Below are 19,993 nucleotides of genomic sequence, written 5' to 3'. Positions count from 1 at the left end.
GCAGGCATGGTTAGGAGGGGCAGCATCGTAGCAAGTTGGATCGCATGGCGAGTGTCCGCTGTGGGCACATCTGATGATGCTTCAGATTGAATTTCAGGCTATGCAGAAGGAATGGACCGGCACAATATGCCTAGGGGGCGTACATCTCGAGTCACTCATCTAAATACATTCACGTGAACGAAGCGGAAATCATGCTTTGCACTGCTGAAAAGCCGTCTTTTTCATAGTCTTACAGATAGGACTGCGACCCAGCACACGCCGACACAGGCGTCCATCATCAGGCCGGCCCACGGCCATCAGCGAATAGAAAGAACCAAGACCACTGACCGTCTCGTACGTGCAAGCCCAGTACTGTACAACATTCTTATCGTTCAGCGCGGCATCAGTGAACGCCATTAGCCCCGTCGCCCCTGAGCGTGTCCAGCTCGTCCTTGGTCCGCCTGTACATCTCCTGCGCCTCCCTCTCCCTCCGGCTGACGAAGCCGACCTCCTCGCGCAACGCCTCGAGACGGCGCGAGATGGCCACCTCCTCAGAGATGGCCAGCGTCTTGAAGCCGTTGAGTGCATTGTTCGCCTTCTCCAGCGCCTCGTGCGCGCCGTTGATCTTCTCGCGCAGCAGCGCCTGGCGCTTCAGGTAGCCGCCGAGGTGCAGCTTCAGCTTCGTCTCCAGCTTGGTGCCCCTGTCTGCTGACGCAATAATCGAGTCCTGCACCGTCTTGCAACATGTTAGCGAATGACGTTCTCCTCTCCCGTTGCTTCTCGGGACGACCTACATCGAATGCGGCACGCATGACTGTCTCCTGGTGGCGCTCTTCGTCATCGTCGTAGCAGCCGAGACCAAGGAGGAGAGAACTGCTGCTGCGGCTTTCAAAGTGCTGCTGGACCTGCTCGAGGCCTGGGATTTCCGCCGTCTCCGCCGCGATCGCCTGCCGAGCCGCGGCCAGATCACTGTCACCAATGACATCAAGTGGTGGCGCGGACCCCTTCACCTTGCCTCCGGGCTGCGGAAATTTGGTCGCGTCGTTGGCGATGAGCTTGGCGGCTTCCGCGGCAATCAGGCCCTCGGGTCCGTCGGCGATTTTGGATGCCAGCGAGACCAGCGCAGAAATGTTAACGGAGGCTGGCCGGGGCAGGTTCTTCTGCATGACCTGCGACCGTCGTTTCTGTTCCAACGCCTCCAGAGCCTCGCGGGTCTCCCGATCGCGGCGATCACGGCGGGAGGCGTCCTCGCGTAGCTCGTCGTCCGTCTTGACGACCTCTTGCTGTTCCTCGGGAAGCTCGAGCTCCCACTCGACATCCTTCGGCTTCGGCAGAGATGCGAGACCTTGCTTCAGGTGGTTGCGTACGGCCAGCTCGCGCATCTTTACATCGCGGGGGGTGGCGCCGACCTGCGAAGTCCCGTCCTCGTTGAGGGCAAAGCTGTCCCGAGGCGTTCGCATGGGCGTCTGCCCTGGCCGGCCCGGTGTTGCTCCCACGCCGTTTGCGCCAGCTCGCAAGGGTGTGGCCAGGGGGTTGGGCGTTGATACCACGTGCTTCCGCGGCGCAATGCCGTCAAAGCCTGTCGACTGGGCGCCCTCGTGTAGAGGCGTATTCTCCCCGCCCAGCAGAGACGACTGTGTGTTTGTCAGGGCGCGAATATTTCGGAGTTCGTTGGCGATGTGATCTTCTTGCGCAGGCGCACGAGGTGTGCGGATGGGCGTGCCGTTGTTGAGCGTCGAATATTCGCTGACGAGGCCGCGCGTCGAGTCGTTCTCGGCTTGTCGGGCCAGGTTGCTGGCGCGCTCACCCATCATACCCATCTTGACGATATCCTCGAGCTCGCCGTCACTGACCTGCGGGGCAGGCAGGTTGAGTGCCCGCCTCTTGCTGCTCTGCTCCGCCTCTCTGATCTTCTGCTGCTGCCCCGCCTTCATGGCGGCCTGGTGCGACGCCGACGCACCGTCCTTGTCCTTCTTCCTCCTCTTGCTGTCGCCGTCGTCGTCGCCGTCTCCTTTGCGCTTGTTGGCCAGGTGCTGTTTCCGCGGGTCGAAAGCCTCGCGCGCGCGTTCATTCTCGACAATTTCGTCGGCGGTATCGTAAAAGCCCGGCACGGCCTTTTTCTCAAAGGGAATGTCGGCATTGTAGTCCATCTGGCCCTTCTTCCGCGTGACGACCTTGATGTTGATGCCGGCCGTCTTGAGCTCGCGCCGCTTCTGCAGCGAGGCGAGACGGCGCGACTCCTCCTGCTGTCTCTCGCGGGCCTTGCGCTTGGCCTTCTTGCCCTGCGTGTTGGCGAGACGCGCACGCGCCTCGCTCAGCATCTCCTTCTCGTCCTCGTCGAGGTCGATCGTGTCGGGCCGCGCCGGCTTGCTCTCGGGGTCCGGATCGAGCTCGCCGGGCCGCAAGCGTCGCACGTCGTCGGCAGAGGGGGCCTGCGTCTCGGCGCCGTCGGGTCCCGTCAGGCCCAGGCCGCTGCCCTCGCGGGCCTCGGCCTCGTCGAGGAGCTTCTGGTAGCGCTCGAGGCACTGGTTGGCGGTGCGGCCGACGACGGGGGCGATGGTGCGCCACTGGGTCGGCATGAGCTTGGCGAGGTGCAAGAGCTTCTCGTCCTCCTCCTTGCTCCATTCGATCTTCTTGATGCTGGGGTCGAGCCATTCGTTCCATCGCGCTTTGCACTGCTTGGGCGTCTTGCGCGCCAGCAGGGACGACACGCGCGCCCATTGGTTGAGGCCATATTTCGAGACTGAGGCCTTGAGGATCTCATCCTCAATGTTGGTCCAGACGCCTCCCTTGACGACGGGCATTTTGGCGGTGGGAAAGCAGAGTGATGATGAGAGAGGGGGGAGCTGTCCAGCCTGATGCTGGAGTAGCAGACAGAAAATGAAGATGAACGTGATGATGGAACACGGGTTACGTAAGGTACCTCTACTTTCCCGCGCTGGCGGCTTATATGCTTTAGATGCATGTATACTGGCCACAAGTGCGGATCCGGCTCCATGCATACATAGTATACGCTTAGAGTGTGCCAAGTGGGGCGGTACACTGACGTAGGTAGATCGCTTCAAGGTACCCATCTCACTTCAAGAAAAAAACGCCGAACAACGACCACGGCAGCCAGAAAAGGATCATTTCCTCAGTCACAGTCATATTGAACGTGTACCCGTTATGAAACGATTCACCTGCATTCGTGAATCGACGCCTGGCTGAGGCTCCATCTGCAGACCACACTGTCACTGTTGACCCACGTCATTCGCTTTCTCCCGCCTTTCATGAGGATTTTAGTCAATAGTAAAGGTCCAGGCCAACCCTGCCATTGTGACATGTCAAGATTTTGGGTGCGTTTCACCATGTCAACCAGGATCAATAGGAGAGGCCGAGAGTGTCCAATGGGAAATGGGTGGATGAAGATGATTGGTAGACCGCTGAAGTATGTACAACAACAACAAAAGTTCCTCCACGGTGAGCCAAACTTTTTGAGGGGATATCAGAGCCAGATCCCGTCGAAACCAAAAACCGTCTACTTGACTTGACGCCTGCATGTGGTGCCTCTACACATTGGGGATGCCCTGGTACTCCGCGTAACCGAGCGCAAGGTTCATGTTCTCTGTCACGCATCTCATTAGTGGATCGGTCAATAGCATGCGCAGAGAGGGGGTACGCACGCAGGCACTGAGTAGCAGCTCCCTTGTTGAGGTTGTCCATGGAGACGCAGCTTGGGAGGGTCAGCATGACGGTCATACGTGGAAGAGAGCCACCAGAAAACTTACATAACGACACGCTTGCCAGTGTTGTCAACGGCGAAGCCTCCAATCTCGCAGTGGTGCAGCGAGGACACGGAGCGCACGAGGGGCGCCTCGCCCACGACCTTGACGAGCTTCTCGCCGGCATAGCGGTCCTGGTACAGCTGGCGGATGTCGCGCGAGGTCATGGTCTTGTTGAGCGTGATGTTGATGGTGAGGTGGATGGAACGGAACCAGCTGGCGACGTGGGGGATGAAAGCAACCGAGGTACCGAGGTGGTGGCTGATCTCCCGCTCGTGGACGTGGCCCGTCAGACTGTAGGGAATGAGGTTGTCCTTCAACAGGTTGACGTCGTTCTTGGGGGACGGCTTCGTGCCCGGCGCCCGAGTAGCCCGAAACGCCAAAGACGACAGGCTCCCCGGCGAGGTGCTCGACCAGAGGCGCAATGCCGAGCTGGGGCGGCCGTGGCGTAGCATCCGGGGTTGGAGATGCGGGTAGACGGGAAGATGTCGGAGCGCTTGGTGAGCTCGGGCAGTCCGTAGGCCCACTCCCTTGTCGAAGCGGTAATCGGCAGAGAGGTCGACAATGACGCTGCCGCCGGTCTTGCCCTTCTGCGATTCGTTGATAGCATCCACGTAGGGCTTGCACACGCCGTTGGGGAGGGCCATGACCCAGCAGTCGATCTCGCCCTTGGCGTCGAGCTGTGCAGCATCCTCGGGCGTCAGGTGTTCGTAGATGACCTTGCGCTTGGTGTATCGCTCAAGCTCCTTGCCGGCAAGCTCTCGTGACGACACATGGCGAAGGTCCATGTAGGGGTGGGCTTCGAAGAGATCGATCAGAGCCTGACCGGTGTATCCACGGGCGCCGATCAGGGCGATGCGGGACGGGACGTCATTCGAGGCATTCTTCTTGTCGAGCGGGGGGTTGGGGTTCGTGGTGGTAGCGTAGCCCTGTCGTTGCTGGCGCACCGGCGTGGATGGCGTGCGGAGACGAGCCGACGGGACGGCCAGAGGCCTCGCCGTCGAGAGGTTACGGGCGTTGTTGATGCTGTGGTTTCGGCCGAGGACAATCGGGCTGGGGCTCGGAGGAGCCACGGACGCAGATCGTCGAAGTAGTTGGCGGGCGCCGGTGCGCGCCGCCATGGAAGTGGAAGACATCATGGGTTCGGAGGCTTCTCAATCCAATTGACTCGCTGGTGAAGGGTGGGGAGTTCGAAAGGGCGAGGAACGGGAAATCGATCGGTGAGAGGTGAAAAGAGGCGGGTGTGGTGGTGAGGCTCAGAATCGACCCCAACCAGTGCGTGCCCGAGATCGGTGGATGAGTCAAGTACCGTACTACGGAAAGGTGAGGAGGGGCTCCGGTTTTTTTTTTCTGAGTCCTGTGTGACCGCTGTGGCTGAGAGGTGGCCGTCCATCGACGATGGGTGGCGCAGTACTCTCTTTGAGCTTGGAGATAAGCCTTCCTCCTGCCTTGGGATCGACCAGCCAGTCGGTACTCGTGCATTGTCTCTGTTGGAGTCAGGGTGCATATCTCACCCAATTTACCCTCTGAAGATACACATCAAGCTTGGCTGCGACTTGTGACATTGCTCCAGCTCTTTGACTCTTGTATCACCAGAGAGAGAGAGAGAGAGTGAGAGAGAGAGAGAGAGTTTCGACAGCCCGACGGTGAGTACGACGTGACATTTGAAAGATCCGATGTGATGAGTAGACTCTCAGATGCTGGACACAGCGCCCATGGCTACACGTCAACGTGCCCCCCTCCCTACCTAGGTAGGTACTGCCGACAAGCACGAGCTTCAGGTGCAGCCAGCGCATTAGCCCCCTCCGCAAACTCCGTGGCGGACCATGATCCCTGTCTGCCCATACCACTCTCTCTGCCCTGAGAATGCTGCTTGGTCATGCGAGTCAATGCCTGGAACAACTGGGGCTGCACTGCATCGTCATCGTTAGTCGCCGCCTCTTGTTGTTGCCATCACATCACTGCGATCAACTGCCATGTCATCCCCACACTTGGCTCATCACTCTAGGCCCTGATGCCCTCATCGTCTTCTTCTACTTATCTATCCCTCTGGCCCCCCTTCTAATACCACCTTTCGGATTGTGCTCCATCCGCCGTTTCGTTGCGCGCAATGGACCAAAACTAACCCTGCCCATCCCCCACCTCCACACTATACCATTCGGGCCAAGTGGGACATCACATTCGCGCCTATTGATTTGCCATCTATCCAACCTCGGCGAAGCCCCTGTGCTTTGCAGCTTGCAACCGGGACTCAACGCCGTCTCTCAAAACACCTTCTCGCCATGCCGGCGCCCAAGACGTATGCAGCCGTCGTGGCTGATGAACAAGACCCCGTCCTCGGCTCGCCACTCAACCCAGCAAACACTTTGAACGCGACCAGTCCCTTCCTTCCCAACATCGACGACGACAATGACGAACAAGGCGCAAGGGCAGCAGGTTGGGATGCAGCAGCCGATTTTGACGGCCTTCCCTGGTGGCAGGTCCCATCTGTACGAGGTGCCCCTCCAGCTTCATATGCAGTCAGCTTCTAACCAGATGCCCCATGTCAGGTCACTTGGCTGCTGGTGCCCTTCTTCATCTTCGCCATGGCCTTTGGTGGCATGATTGTTCCGAAACTCAACCTGTGAGTCCGGAGATCCAGGCAGTCCCGCGGCATGGACCCGTGTACTGACGAGGGCTTTCCCCTAGTATCGTCGATTTGATGTGCCGCAAGCACTTCGCAGACGAAACCCTGCTCGACCCCAACTTTACCTTTATCCCTGTGGTTCTTGGTGCCGACAATCCGCAATGCTTTATACCCGAAGTGAAGAAGAGTGTCTCCGTGTTCACCATGGCCATCAACCTCACCGTCGGGATCTTGTCAGCCTTTACTGCTCCCAAGTTCGGCCAGCTCTCAGACCGGTACGGTCGAACCAAGTTCCTGGCTCTGGCGTCCATTGGCGGCATCAGCGCCGAGATCATCACCATCCTCTGCGCCAAGTACCCAGATGTAGTCCACTACAACTGGCTCATCCTTGCTGCCGTCTGCGATGGCTTGACAGGTTCATTTACCGCCGGCGGCATCCTCAGCAACTCCTATGCGAGCGACTGCACGCCCCCCTCGAAACGCGCCGTGGTCATCGGTCGCCTCCACGCCTGCCTCTTCACCGGCCTGGCCGTCGGACCCCTCCTCGCAGGCTTTCTTGTGGCCGCAACGGGCACCCTCCTGTCCGTGTTCTATGCCCTTTTGATCTGCCACATCTTCTTCCTTTTCTTCGTTGGCTTTGTTGTGCCCGAGTCGCTGTCCCAGCAGCGCCGACTCCGCGCGCAAAAAGAGCACGCCGAGGAGCAGGACGATCACAGCGCTCGCGGGACCTGGCTCGCTCCTCTGCACGTGGCGAACGTCCTGGCGCCTCTCAAGGCCCTCTGGCCGACCAAGGCTGGCAGCTCGCCCGCTCTGCGCAGGAACCTGGTGGCGCTCGCGACCATCGACATGATCATTGCGGGCGTCGCCATGAGCATCGGTACCGTCCTCCTGCTCTACTGCGAGTCCGACGACACCTGGGGCTGGGGCACGGTCGAGAGCTCGCGTTTCATCTCGCTCCTGTCCTGGGTGCGCGTGTTCGTCCTGCTCGCCATCCTCCCCGCCATCAACCACATCTTCCGCGTCCGCCCCAACGCACGCCGCGCCCGCGCAACCGGCACGGCCGTCCCCGACGCCAACCAGGGCGCCGACACGCTCGACATTTGGCTGCTGCGCACCGCCCTCGTGTCCGACATTCTCGGCAGCACGGGCTACATGCTCGCCCGCCACGAGGGCGTCTTCGTCTTCGCCGGCATGCTGACCGCCATGGGTGGACTCGGCGGCGCCACCGTCCAGGCCACCCTTACGAAGCACGTGCCCTCTCAGCAGGTCGGCCAGCTGCTGGGCGCCATCGGACTGCTGCAGGCGCTGTCGAGGATCGTGGGGCCCATCGCCTTCAACAGCCTCTACGCCGTGACTGTGGGCAGCTTTGACACGGCCATCTTTGCGCTGCTGGCTAGCCTGTTCTTGCTCGCCTTTTTGGCCACGTGGTTGGTCAGGCCGCATGGTATGCTCCAGTCGCGTCTCCTTTTTATTCGTCGTCTTCTCCTTTTGCTAATGCATTGTGCAGTCTACTTGAAGCATGACGAAGAGCCTGTGGGCGCGGACGAACATGCCGGGGAGGAAGAGCCTCTTCTGCAAGAGCAGCGTGGTAGGTCGGCTGTCGGGTCGCAGGTCGCAGCCAGTGGGTGATCTGACCGTACTTCACCTGACGTTGAGGGAAACTGTTTTTGTTCGGTGCAAGGGTGCGGAGCGCGGGCGTTACGGTTACAGCATACACGGAAAGTGACATCACCGGGTAGAGGGGTGCATTTACGGTGATTGGTTCGTTGGATCATGGAGACAGAGTTGGTTGCATTACACGAGATTTCTCTGTCCATGGTTTCACACACTAGACAGACAGGCCATGTTGTCAGCTATTTTGAAGATGCATAACATGTAAGACAACCTGCCTTTGCTCTCGCGCGTGGGAGACTTCGGACGGCGGAGGGCCCCTGATGGGCCGTCTGAATGCTGCAGTCCTACTGCCAAAAAAAGTCATGGACTCAGAAATTGCCTCGGGCCAGGCATGACAGGAATGTGGTTGGATTCTCGTATTATCTGCAGCGATGTCCCTCATGCATCCATCTCTACATCCCCCTCATCAGCTCCTGCAAAGAAATCGGCTTCCTCACAGCATTATTCAGTCCTTCGTTGTACGACACCCAAACCCTCAACGGCTGATCCTGCGCCGCCCTGCCAGCACCATGCCCCTCTCCCTCTCCCTCCTGCAGCGGCTTCTCCTCAATGACGCGCCCGAAAAAGTCCTTCCTGACCCGGTCTGCGAGCGCCAGGACCTTGAGGCGCTTCTGTTCGATAGCCTCCTTCTCCACACGGGTCGAGGGCACGTCGTGACCAAGAGGGTTTCCGCCCTGGAAGCGAGCCTGGCGCGCCTCGTTCTCGCGGCGGACAATGCTGGCCTGCAGCTCCTGGTCGAGGACCTGACGGACGGCATATCGCGTAGGCGCCTGCACGGACAGGACGGAGGTGGCTGTCTCGTAGACGGCCAAGGCATCGAGATCCCTGTGCATTGTGAGTATAGGGGGCCTGGGTGTACGGATCAAATGGACACTTACGGCTCGAGTCGATAGACCCATTGCGGCGTCCGGTTAAAGGCAGAATCGGTCTCAATCTTGCCCCTTTGTAGAGTGATGCCGACGTCCACCATGATCTCCGCAGCGCGCTTGACCATGGCCTTCTCCGCATCCTTGCGCACGCTCGCAATGCCCTTCTGGTCTCCACCGCCGCCCACGACGACGGGCTTGACGTCTGGGGAAACGAGCCGAACAAGGTATGGGAGAAACTCGGCGGCAACGTCCTCGGGGCTGCGGAAAGACCGCATCAGCGTTGGGCTGAGCTGCGCCTGGATCGCTTGGAGCATGGCACGGTTTTCCTTCTCGGCCTGGTAAGCTTCAAAATCTGCCCTGGGGCCGGAGTAGGGCACTGTCGCCGCGTCGTCGTCGGCCGCCCCGCCCCATTTCTTGTCGTAGCCCATGGCGACGACGTGTCGTTTGGGCGAAGCGAACAGGCTGTGACAGGCGAGGACTGGCAGGCCAAGGTACGGCGCAAGCTCCCAGTCCTGGCTCGCGAAGAGACGCGAAGAACATGCGTCGTGGAACTGCAGCCAGTCGTAGGCCTCATTAGGTTTCGAGAGGAAGGAGTCGTCGTTGAACTCCCGGTTGGGGTACTCCAGCATGATGTCTGTGACGATCTTGTCAATTTCTCCGCTCGTGTTGACCATTTGCTGAAGGCGTTCCATGGAGTGCTTCTTCTGATACTCGGCAAAACCGAGCTGCGCCTTGGGTTGTTCGTGCTGGTTTGTTGCAGTTTTCGAGGTATCGAGAGCGGCCTTGGGAAAACCACCGCCTTCCTGGAAGACCCGTGCGACAATGTCTTTCGCGCTGCCTCTTCCCGTGCCGCGGGCTCCGCCTGCTCCGTTGGAGAGCTCTTGCACGACGTGCTTGTCGAGCCATTGCCGCGTCAGTCGTGGGGTGCTCTCTGTTGCGGCAGCTCTATAACGTCCTGCAACCCATTCACCTACAACCATGACACCTCGCAAGTCACCCTCGGCACCACTCTGGGCGCCTCGCTTTGCATCATTGCCAGTTGCCATGCCCCATGCGGCCTCGCAGATCTTCCTCGCGGCGTCCTTGTCGCAAGGAACACCCTCTTTGTCGAATACAGACTTGAGCCGCGTAGCGACCGACTCAATTGTAGGCTTGCCGACATGTATGACCTCTGCAAGACCGGATTGTCGAAGGGGCCGAAGAGAGGGGTGATACACATCGTTACAAATCAAGATGAGGGGCCGCATCAACCGGAAGTCGTCTCCCTTCTTCTTTTTGTGGCTTGTACTGCCCGCAGCCCCCGAATTCTTCTGATCGAGGAGCACGAGGTCGATCAGTGCCTTGACAAAACCACCCTCCCCCGAGGCTCCAGATCCGCTCACCGCTCCGTCCACCTCATCGACGATGACGCAAGCTGGGCGGGCGACTTTGGCCTGCTGTCCATCGCTACCGGTCTTTCTGTTGGCGACTGTTCGAACACTTTCAGTGCCTAGGCTTGTCCTGATGCGGTTCTTCACCACATCGCGACTCCTGTCGTCACTGGCATTGATCTCCATGACTTCGTACCCAGCCTGCCTTGCGCAGACGTGCGCTAACGTTGTCTTGCCGAGTCCAGGGGGGCCTGTCAACATCAGGATTTTCCGGTGTGGTTTCTCCTCGACGGCGGCGTCTTTTGCAGCTGGCCTACGCACGATTGGGGCCTTATTCGTAGCGCCAGGAAACACGATAGGATCCCAGCGCTTCAACCACCGCAACACTGTCCGATTCGTGCTGTCGTCACCGCAAAGGTCCATGAATGTCCGTGCTCGGTACTTCTCGGTCCATAGAAGGGATTTCTTAGGTTTTTTGTGCCCAATCTGAGTCCCCTCAATTGAAGGAAGAGGCTCCGAGGCGATGTTTTCGGGAACCCTGGGACGAGATCGAGCTTCCGAGATCTCCAAGGCAGCAGCATCCTTCAACTCGTTGATGTCGACGCCATAGTAGCCTCGTTTTGCCCGACCCTCCTTAGTCTTTGTCCTCGCCGCTATGATTGTCTCGTACGAGTCAATCGTGTTCGGTTTACGCTGCTGCAGGGTCACGGCTTTGCCTGTGGAGGTGCGGATGGTGTACGTCCGCCGGTTCGAGCTTTGCAAGATTCCCAGGTCGTCGAAAGGTAGCAGGTCGGGAACTTGAGAGCCATCGTATAGGTTGAGACTGTCCGGTGGCGGTATGAATGGTACCGTTTGTGTTGAAGATGGATCGCCGGTTCGTATTGTCTCGACAGGTATCGAATCGTCTTGCGGCGTGTATGATCGTTGCTGGAGGGATGGAAATGGGTGTGTGGTGCCGGTCAGGATTTTCTTCAATGGTGGTTCTTTGCCCCCTTCATCATCCGAGCTTTCAGAATCGTCTTCCAGCAGAAAACCGCTCTGCATTTTGGCTTTTGGTCGAGGAGGCGCATCTTTTACCGGACGGGGTCTTTTTTGGATTGGGAGGGGACGATGGTGCCGGATAGTGGATAGGAGAGGACGCGGTCAGCATGGCGACAACTGTACTTGAGATCTGGTCTCTGCAGAGCGACCAAAGGCTCTTCAAAAATCGAGGTGTTGAGGCTACCAGGTAAGCAATTTCGACTCTTGTTTGGTGGTTCGCATTGGCAGTGTTGGCTTGACTGGGGCAAGGAAAGGGAAAGACACTTCAAGGGTGTCCCCGCGGCGCCGCGGGACGCGACTTGACGCGACCAGTCCAATCCCTGTAAGTGGTTTCCAACACGACACACAGTATCTCTGATATTCAACACACTGTTTCGCACAAGGTCGAAGTCGATGGTCTAATGCTGCCTTTTCAGACCAATTCAAGCTCATGCTCTATCTTCACACGATTTCTACAGCTCCTGCAGAGCTTTCTTATAGATCTCTGCCTCGGCCACCATGTCTTCCATGCTCCTCGGTTTCCTTGCACTATCGTCAATGTGAGGGAACGCGCCCCCTGGACGTGGCCTGGCTCCTTTCTCCCGGACCACGGCATCCCATAGCGCGCCGCCAACATTTCCCTCCTCGCTAGTCATTTGTTCATAGATCTCATCCTTAGGCCCCGGGTCCTTGCTTGTCTCACCTGGAATCCGGGGCAGAATATGCACATGAACGTGCGGCACTGTCTGGCCCGCGCCAGCACCGTCTTGGAGGGCAATGTTGAAGGACCCAGCCTCGGGCGGGGCATGTAACGGCGATGATGCTTCATCTGACGATGCCTTGAAGTAGTGCCGCGCCAGCATCTTTTGCACGCGCTGCGTCGTCGTGAAGAGGTCCGTTACTTCAGGTGTTGTGAGGTCCGTCAGGCGCTTGTGCGGCTGGAGTGGACAGACCAGGACGTGGCCAGGGAGAAGAGGCTTCAGGTTGACGACGGCAAAGCAATGAGGCGTTCTCAGAAAGACCTGGTGCCGTTCGTAAGTGTTGCATTCAACACAGTACTGACTGGAGCCTTCAGGCTGAGTTGGCTCACCTGTTGTGTAACCTCAAACGCTCCGAAGAAGATTTTGTCCTGCGAACTCATAGCTTCTCGTGAGACACCAGAAAAAGCACGACTGCTCAGTGCTATCGAAGATTTCAGGGCAAACATGGAGTTAGTCCTATGCAACTGTATTGAAAGACCGAGGCAGGGTTCTTTGGGTTCAGTTTTGCCTAAGCGTCGTTGGTCCACTAAATGGAGGTTTGTCAATACGTCAACGGACTGATGCGGCCGCCTGGCTTTGGCTGCAGAAGGGGCATTGCCTACTGTGTTTATTGGTCAATGTGCACTGTAACAACAGTAGTGGTCTACAACCGTCCATCTTCAACTGGTACATTGTTCTGTTCGACCTCATAACCACAACCATGACCAGTCAAGTATTCGCTTTTCTAGCATTAATGTGACACGTACTAGCCAAAGTTCCTTCTCATGTACAGCCAGATTGCGGTGGCTACACAAGTGAAGGTGCGATGGGAAATGGCATCAATCACTACGGGACCATAGCCTCCTGTATTCGCGGGGGCAGCAATCGATGAAGGATGGTTGTCTAAACACAATGAAATCTGCCAGGAAATGGCTGTCTATATCGGAGCCCTAATAGACCCGGTTCGCTGTAACCTCATCTACTGATACAATCCATATACACGTTGTCTTTTCACCCCCTTGCTTACAGAGCTACATCTCCTGCTCCGAGCACTCGACCTTGGGAGCTGAAAAACTTCTTAGACTCCGCACAGCGTTCGCTCTTGCAGCCAGGGCACCTCAGCTCCATCTGCGGCGAGCAAGCAATGCCACTGTCAAGGTGAGCCTTGGCAATGTCGGCCAGCGCACGGATGAAGACCGGGCTGCCGTTGAGACTGTCGACACGCTTCACAGTATCCGGAGAGCCGGAGTCCGGGATGACTTCCTTGTCAATCTCATACAGCGTCTCGATATGATCAGAAGTAAAGGCGATGGGAATAAGGACGAGGTCCTTCTGGCCCTTGTGGACATAGCCCTCAACAGTGTCCGAAGTCTGGGGGCCAAGCCACGCCGAAGGGCCAACTTGAGACTGCCAGCAGAGACGGTAGGGGTTTGAGAACTTGAGCCGCTGCATGACAGCGTAGACTGTGGCGGCAACCTCGGGCGGGTAGGGGTCGCCTCGGTTGACCACAGACATGGGCAGACTGTGTGCGGAGAAGAGCAGGACAGCGTCCTTGCGACGCTCTTCGGGGTACTCAAGTAGCTTTTTCTCGATGTTCTGCGCAAACGCCTCTACCAGACCTGAGTGAACGGGCCATCGGTCGATGACACTCCAGTTGATGGTACCGTCGCCAGGAACGCCTGAGGCCGCATCCTTGCCCTCTAGTCTTTGTCTCCATTTCCACAGCTCATTGATGCTGCTCCCTGTGGTCGAGCAAGAGTATTGCGGGTATTGAGTGAATGCGACAGCTCGACCTCCCTTGCCACGACCAAACCCGTCGTCCAGTAGTCGGTTGTACATTTCTTCTGTCAAGGGGTTGGCATATCGGAACGCAACGTAAGGCTTGTGCGGTGCTGTCTCGGGAGAGATTTTGTCGAGAATCTTGCACATCTCCTCGTTCTGGTACTCGGACCACTTGCGGATGGGGGAGCCTCCGCCAATTTCAGCATATTGTTTTTGAATCTTGGGCGTCCGTCTTTGCGAAATCAGAGGACCAACATAGTTCTGGAAACGACCGAGGGGAATCAAATCGCCATCCGCCTAAATAGAGGCTTCAGTTAGGCAATCGAAAGACACGTCCACGGATAGACTTACAAAGAGTCGACTCAAGAAGTCTCCAACTTCATCTGTAGTTTGAGGACCGCCCATGTTGAGAAAGACCATGGCCGTCGGGCCTTTCGACCCTGTCGCATCCTGTGTGACTGGTGGCACCGTCGCAAGCTTTCGCGATTGGCTTGCGAGGTCCTTCGGAAGCGTGAGCTTTCGAGAAGACATGGCTGCCGGTGTCTTGGCCAAGCTCTTAGAGAGCTGCGCCGCTGAGCGTCGCATTGCCATTGTTGTTGAGGAAGATCAGTACAGGTCCTGAATAGATAATGGAATTCAAGTTAAGCTGGAGGAGGGGATTCCAGGGATCGGCGCCGCGCGTTTTGTACGAGTAATAACGTTTCGCTTGTGTTGTACAATGGTGTGGAATGGTCTGACTTTCTCGAGGCCACTAATCCCACGAAAGCATCATGATGCGTATTGGAGCGCTAGCGCAGCAACCATGCTGCTCCGAGGTCTTAGCCCGGTACTTGTCCACAAGACCACGGGCGCACCATCTTGAAAGTACCTGACTCCTCTGCAAATGCCGAGCGAATCACAAGGGACGTAATCCAGTTCCAATCCGGCACGTGACTGCGCGTTTGTTCCTGGAGCTCGGGCACGTGCCCTCACACCTGGTCGCGTCTGCCTGGAGTTTGTCCCATAGACACCATGAGCTGAGGCCTCTAAGCCATCAAGTGTGGTCAATTGATTGTTTCCTCTTTCTGCACAACCACCATCAACGCTTCCAAAAACCTTCATTGCTTCCTATAACCAGATTTTTTGTAGCGATGGCCGACAGAGATGATTACAAGAGGGAAGAAGATGAAGAAGCAGATGAGGAGGTTGAGAATGTAAGTCCTAACACAGTCTCACCCCATGCATCAGTGCTCACCCATCCAAGGACTACAAAAGCCAAAACGACGCGATCATTTTGGCTATAGATGTGAGCGATACAATGTTGGAGCAACCGCCAGCTTCGACATCACGAAAGGCCGATAAGGACAGTGCTGTTCAAGCAGCCCTGAAATGCGCGTATCAACTTATGCAACAACGTATCATCGCCAGTCCAAAAGACATGATGGGAATTCTGTTCTTTGGCACTGAAAAGTCGAAATTTCAGGAGCACAGCGGACGGAGTGGTCTAGGCTACCCTCACTGTTACCTTCACACTGACCTTGACATACCTGCCGCCGAAGATGTCAAAGCTCTTAAAGCCCTGGTCGAGGATGAGGAGGATGAGGAGGGCGTCTTGATACCGTCCTCTACAGAAAAGGTGCAAATGGCGAATGTGTTCTTCTGCGCCAATCAGATTTTTACCACCAAGGCGGCAAACTACAGCAGCCGTCGTCTGTTCATACTCACAGATAACGACAGTCCACACCCTTCAGACAAGGCGGCCAAATCAGCTGCTGCGGTCAGAGCCAAAGATCTCTACGACCTCGGAGTCAACATTGAGTTGTTCCCCATTACTCGGGGAGATAACGAGTTTGATCTGGCGCAATTCTACGATGTGAGCTGGTGCCTTCACTGGTGTCGAGTTGGGCGCGTGGCTGACAGGCGTAGGACATCATCTACCGCGACGCGAATGCTGAAGCAAACCATTCTGAGGTGCGGTACTCGAAGACGGCTGATGGACTCAGTCTCTTGAATTCTCTCATATCCAACATCAACTCAAAGCAGGTGGCAAAGCGTGCTCTCTTTTCAAGCGTTCCTCTGGAAATAGCACCTGGTCTGAGGATCTCAATCAAAGGCTACAACATATTACACCGCCAAGAACCAGCAAGAAGTTGCTACGTCTGGCTTGAGGGCGAGAAGCCGCAGATTGTTGCGGGTGAGACCACGCGCATCTCCGAAGACACCGCCCGCACGGTCGAGAAGTCCGAGACGAAGAAGGCGTACAAGTTCGGCGGCGAGTACATCTACTTCTCGCCAGAGGACCAGAAGTGTGCCAAAGATTTCGGACCACCCGTCATCCGTATCATCGGGTTCAAGAGCCGTGCCCAGATTCCGTTTTGGTCGAGCGTGAAGAAGTCAACGTTCATCTTCCCGAGCGAGGAAGACTTTGTTGGCTCTACTCGTGTGTTTTCGGCACTCTGGCAGAACTGCTCAGTCCACAGGTTGCCATTGCCTGGTGCATCATTCGCGCGAATGCGACCGCCAGTCTTGAGCGCTATCATCCCATCTCACGAGAGTACGGAGGAAAGCAATGCGACACCATTCCTTCCCGCAGGTCTCTGGCTCTACCCGCTTCCCTTTGCTGATGACTTGCGTGGAGGTCCGGCTACAGATGGTACTGAGCCCCCTCGTGCCTCGAATGAGCTCGTCGACCAGATGCGGGTTATCGTCCAGCAACTCCAGCTTCCCAAAGCCATGTACAATCCAATGCGATACCCAAACCCCGGCCTACAGTGGCACTACAAAATCTTACAGGCGCTCGCGCTCGAGGAGGAAGTACCAGAAGTGCCCGAAGATCTGACCTTGCCGAAGCACAAGGCTATCAACAAGCGTTCCGGTGGCTATCTGCAGGATTGGGCTGAGACGCTTCAGGAGGAGACCCAAAAGACGGCCAAGACGATCAAGACCAAACGCGAGGCGGACGATGACGCTGACGATGTCAAGCCAGCCAAGAAGGTCAAGGCTTCCTCCACAAAACCATCGGCTTCTGGAATGACAGATGCCCAGGTTCGGGCGGCAGCCACTGCTGGATCGCTCACCAAGATGGTTGTTGCCGATCTGAAGGACTTGCTCGCGATGAAAGGGCTGAGCATCTCGGGTAAAAAGGCTGATTTAGTGGAGAGGCTCGAGCAGTGGGCTGAGGAGACGTCCTAGCTAGGATAGAAGTCTTGTTTACGTCGCTTTGTGTATTTACTCGGACGAGCATGGAGTTCGGATTCAACTTGAAGGAATGCAGATAGGCTTGGGGGCACAGTGCTTGCTAGGTAACTTTGTGATGAAGGTCTGCCTCGGTGCTCGGCGGCAGTCAACATTGTCGACGTCCCTCACAATTGAATGGTCAAGGTGAAAAATCATCCAGGATCTGAACCTTACCCTTGCAGCCACATGGATCGTCCGCAACCCTATGTGTTTGCCACCGCAGCCTTCGTGTCCCAGAAATCAATAAGTATCGTACCACTGCTGCCTTGATATGCAAAAAGCCGTTCACCCATATGCAGCCAGTGCATCTCAACGGACAGGATCATAGTAAGTGTCTCAAGGTTTGGCACGAGGGCAAGCGTTCAAACGGTCTACTCGGCGATACTCAATCTCGATCGAAGCGTTCCAGCGTAGATTAACATGTAGTACGGTTCGTTCTCGAGACTCTGGTAACAAGCATTTCGAAGTCAGCATTTCTGCGTCTCGTGTTGGTTTCTTCCCGACGTCGCTGCGCTGCCATCTCTGGAGGCTGGTATCAACCCAGCAATTTGGATGCATGGAGTTCGACCACTGGACGCGAACTACCTTGAGTGGTGACCTGATTGTGCAGATAGAGGGGCGTACACCCCTCTAATCTGATATGGTGTGGGTGATCAACTGCTGAAGCGCGCTGTACACCCTCAGTTACATGCCCCTCCGACGCATGTACATTGAGTGCAGCATCATCAGCATTCGCCATGAATTATCTCAAAGGTTCCAGGATCAGACTTTCTCCATGGTCAAGATCTGTTCCTCGAGCACATCGATGCCTCCATCTTGCGCCACCCTTTCTCCTCGATGACTATGTGCCTCGGTACGCGATGCTGTCGTCCATCGATGCCGCTATGAAACGCTCCAAGGCATATGCCCACCTTCGCAATTGCAATCTCTGCCCTCGGCTCTGTGGCGTTAATCGCTACGAAACCACTGGGCACTGTTTGGTTGGTGACAAGGCGAAGGTGAACGTGATTGCGCCGCACTTTGGAGAAGGTGTGTATAGCATTCGCTGCTGCTTGTGTCGGCAGCATGCGAACCGCCAAAAGATACTCTGACACGTTAAACTAGAACCCTGCATCCAGGGACACAACGGCAGCGGTGCCGTCTTTTTTTCTGGGTGTAACCTACGATGTGTCTTCTGTCAGAACCACGACATTGCACACCAGCGGAACGGCCAGGACTTGACACCCGAAGAGCTGGGCGAGTGGTATCTGAAGCTGCAAGATGTGGGAGGCGTTCACAACATCAACCTTGTCACACCTGAACATGTTGTCCCGCAGGTGGCATTGAGCATCCTTCACGCTCGCGACCTCGGTTTGCGGTTGCCAATCGTTTACAACACCTCCAGCTTTGATTCACTCGAGTCACTGGAGCTCATGGACGGCTTGGTCGATATCTATCTACCCGATTTCAAGGTCTGGGAGAAAGCAACGTCGAAGCGACTGCTCAAGGCTGATGATTACGCCTCAACGGCGAGGGGGAGCATCAAGGCCATGCATGCGCAGGTAGGCGACCTTTGCTTCACACCCGACGGCATCGCCAAGAAAGGTGTCTTGGTGCGCCACTTGGTCATGCCGGGGAAGCAAGAGGAGGGCAGGCGTATTATGCAGTTTCTCGCTGAGGAGGTATCGAGGGATTGCTTTGTGAACATCATGGAACAGTACCACCCGGACGCTCACGTCGGAAAGCCGCGCCGACGCCTAGGAGGCAAAGCAGCCGGGTCCGACGTGTCGGCCGAAACACTCCGTTATGGCGACATCAATCGAGCCGTGTCGGATCAAGAGGTCACATCCCGCCCCAGCGCGGCTGAAGCTGTCGGACTGTGGCGCTTTTGTGATCCTCCCAAGCATGATGGATTCAACATCTGACCACGCGGCAAATCCGCTAAAACTCGACTCTGTAGAAGACCCCCAACTTGCTATGATCCATGCGCTTAACGACCGGCTACAAGTCCAAACGATCGGCGAGAGGAGCAACAAAAGGGTCACACTACTTTGTGTAACCCACGACCGACACGACCATGTTTGATTGGAGTACGCTGGCGCGATTCTTACCTCCCGCCTTCCCAACTCAATGAGCTAGCTATTCAGACCCCAGAGGCTTCATATTGTACCCGTGAGCAGTACCATTTCTGATGGCAGATAACAGATGACCCCCGCCGCTGGCCTGCTTTCACTGCACGCCATAATTGGTGGCCTGCTGGTTCTAGCCTCTCATCTGGGCTGCGACTTCAGCTCCTCGCGTCTTTGTCATGGTCACTTGAAGGGACAAAGATGGCCAATACTTGCTTGCGGCCCACGACCTTTTGACCACCACGCCCTTCCAACCTTTGTTGCTCGCTCGAGACGCACCAGACAAGACGAGGATGTCCCGGCTCATATATTTCCTGGCCTGCATCACACCGATCTAATGTCCTCTGCTGCTTCCTCCGTCGGTCCTAAAACCTGCTTGCAGGGACTCGCCCCTGATGTCGACCATTTCAAGCACCGTGGCTACCCTTATTGGTGGTGTCGCAGAGGCTCCCCCGAAACTCCATGCGAAAAAGTCGTCGATCCACTCTACTGGCCCTATACAGACAAACAGTCCAAACTGCAGAAGCGTTCCCAGCCTGACGACAACGCCACTCCGACCCTCTCTGAAAAGAAGTGTCACGAGTGGTAGCCAGAGAAGATCCATCCCGAGCAAGGTCCATGTCGACACGCGGGCGTTCAGCGGACAGGCCGCTCTCGACACCCCTCGATCCTTTCAGCAGCTGTACGGCGAGCAGGCCTATCTCCTGGCCTCCCGCGTATTGGAGGAACAACGATCGCGCGAGCTTGATGAGGTCGCCTTGCCACCCTCTAGGAAAGTCTGGACGGCGAATGCCCCCTTCATCAGTCCCGCTAGTTGAAAAAACAGTCATCGCTGCTCAGGGCGAAAA

General features: G+C 56.8%; 10 protein-coding genes across 10 annotated transcripts in view; 5 read left to right on the top strand and 5 right to left on the bottom strand.

Moving 5' to 3' along the window:
* The window catches only part of VDBG_08275 (vacuolar basic amino acid transporter 1), a gene marked incomplete at both ends in the record, with an annotated part of 2,497 nt that extends 2,334 nt beyond the window's left edge, over window positions 1-163 (top strand). Inside the window, one exon of the mRNA XM_003001184.1 lies at window positions 98-163. Coding sequence (XP_003001230.1) covers window positions 98-163 — 66 coding nt within the window. The remainder of the gene's footprint in view (window positions 1-97) is intronic.
* Window positions 164-382: 219 nt separating this feature from the next.
* VDBG_08274 (pre-mRNA-splicing factor cef-1) lies at window positions 383-2,783 on the bottom strand (the record flags this gene model as incomplete). Its single annotated transcript, XM_003001183.1, has 2 exons — window positions 383-706; window positions 774-2,783. The coding sequence occupies 2 exons, from the start codon at window positions 2,781-2,783 to the stop codon at window positions 383-385; spliced, it is 2,334 nt and encodes a 777-aa protein (XP_003001229.1).
* A 561-nt stretch (window positions 2,784-3,344) lies between these two features.
* On the bottom strand, window positions 3,345-5,034 carry VDBG_08273 (arg-6; the record flags this gene model as incomplete). Its single annotated transcript, XM_003001182.1, has 3 exons — window positions 3,345-3,583; window positions 3,642-3,691; window positions 3,747-5,034. The coding sequence occupies 3 exons, from the start codon at window positions 4,877-4,879 to the stop codon at window positions 3,528-3,530; spliced, it is 1,239 nt and encodes a 412-aa protein (XP_003001228.1).
* Window positions 5,035-6,022: 988 nt separating this feature from the next.
* Window positions 6,023-7,995, top strand: VDBG_08272 (conserved hypothetical protein; the record flags this gene model as incomplete). Its single annotated transcript, XM_003001181.1, has 4 exons — window positions 6,023-6,229; window positions 6,290-6,363; window positions 6,429-7,810; window positions 7,874-7,995. The coding sequence occupies 4 exons, from the start codon at window positions 6,023-6,025 to the stop codon at window positions 7,993-7,995; spliced, it is 1,785 nt and encodes a 594-aa protein (XP_003001227.1).
* Window positions 7,996-8,432: 437 nt separating this feature from the next.
* On the bottom strand, window positions 8,433-11,323 carry VDBG_08271 (chromosome transmission fidelity protein; the record flags this gene model as incomplete). The annotated part of the gene is made up of 2 exons (XM_003001180.1): window positions 8,433-8,865; window positions 8,919-11,323. The coding sequence occupies 2 exons, from the start codon at window positions 11,321-11,323 to the stop codon at window positions 8,433-8,435; spliced, it is 2,838 nt and encodes a 945-aa protein (XP_003001226.1).
* Window positions 11,324-11,772: 449 nt separating this feature from the next.
* Window positions 11,773-12,506, bottom strand: VDBG_08270 (Bis(5'-adenosyl)-triphosphatase; the record flags this gene model as incomplete). The annotated part of the gene is made up of 2 exons (XM_003001179.1): window positions 11,773-12,321; window positions 12,390-12,506. 2 exons carry the CDS (start codon window positions 12,504-12,506, stop codon window positions 11,773-11,775), a joined length of 666 nt encoding a protein of 221 aa, XP_003001225.1.
* A 556-nt stretch (window positions 12,507-13,062) lies between these two features.
* VDBG_08269 (ferrochelatase) lies at window positions 13,063-14,412 on the bottom strand (the record flags this gene model as incomplete). Its single annotated transcript, XM_003001178.1, has 2 exons — window positions 13,063-14,118; window positions 14,173-14,412. 2 exons carry the CDS (start codon window positions 14,410-14,412, stop codon window positions 13,063-13,065), a joined length of 1,296 nt encoding a protein of 431 aa, XP_003001224.1.
* Window positions 14,413-14,951: 539 nt separating this feature from the next.
* Window positions 14,952-16,992, top strand: VDBG_08268 (Ku70; the record flags this gene model as incomplete). The annotated part of the gene is made up of 3 exons (XM_003001177.1): window positions 14,952-15,014; window positions 15,065-15,673; window positions 15,727-16,992. The coding sequence occupies 3 exons, from the start codon at window positions 14,952-14,954 to the stop codon at window positions 16,990-16,992; spliced, it is 1,938 nt and encodes a 645-aa protein (XP_003001223.1).
* A 743-nt stretch (window positions 16,993-17,735) lies between these two features.
* Window positions 17,736-18,941, top strand: VDBG_08267 (pyruvate formate lyase activating enzyme; the record flags this gene model as incomplete). Its single annotated transcript, XM_003001176.1, has 2 exons — window positions 17,736-18,066; window positions 18,142-18,941. 2 exons carry the CDS (start codon window positions 17,898-17,900, stop codon window positions 18,939-18,941), a joined length of 969 nt encoding a protein of 322 aa, XP_003001222.1.
* A 599-nt stretch (window positions 18,942-19,540) lies between these two features.
* Window positions 19,541-19,963, top strand: VDBG_08266 (predicted protein; the record flags this gene model as incomplete). Its single annotated transcript, XM_003001175.1, has 1 exon — window positions 19,541-19,963. One exon carries the CDS (start codon window positions 19,541-19,543, stop codon window positions 19,961-19,963), a length of 423 nt encoding a protein of 140 aa, XP_003001221.1.
* Window positions 19,964-19,993: the final 30 nt, after the last annotated feature.

Source organism: Verticillium alfalfae, genomic scaffold, assembly GCF_000150825.1.
Source record: "Verticillium alfalfae VaMs.102 supercont1.12 genomic scaffold, whole genome shotgun sequence".
Lineage (NCBI taxonomy): Eukaryota > Fungi > Ascomycota > Sordariomycetes > Glomerellales > Plectosphaerellaceae > Verticillium > Verticillium alfalfae.
Note: the sequence above shows the minus strand (reverse complement) of the source record. Positions and strands in the feature narration are given on the sequence as shown.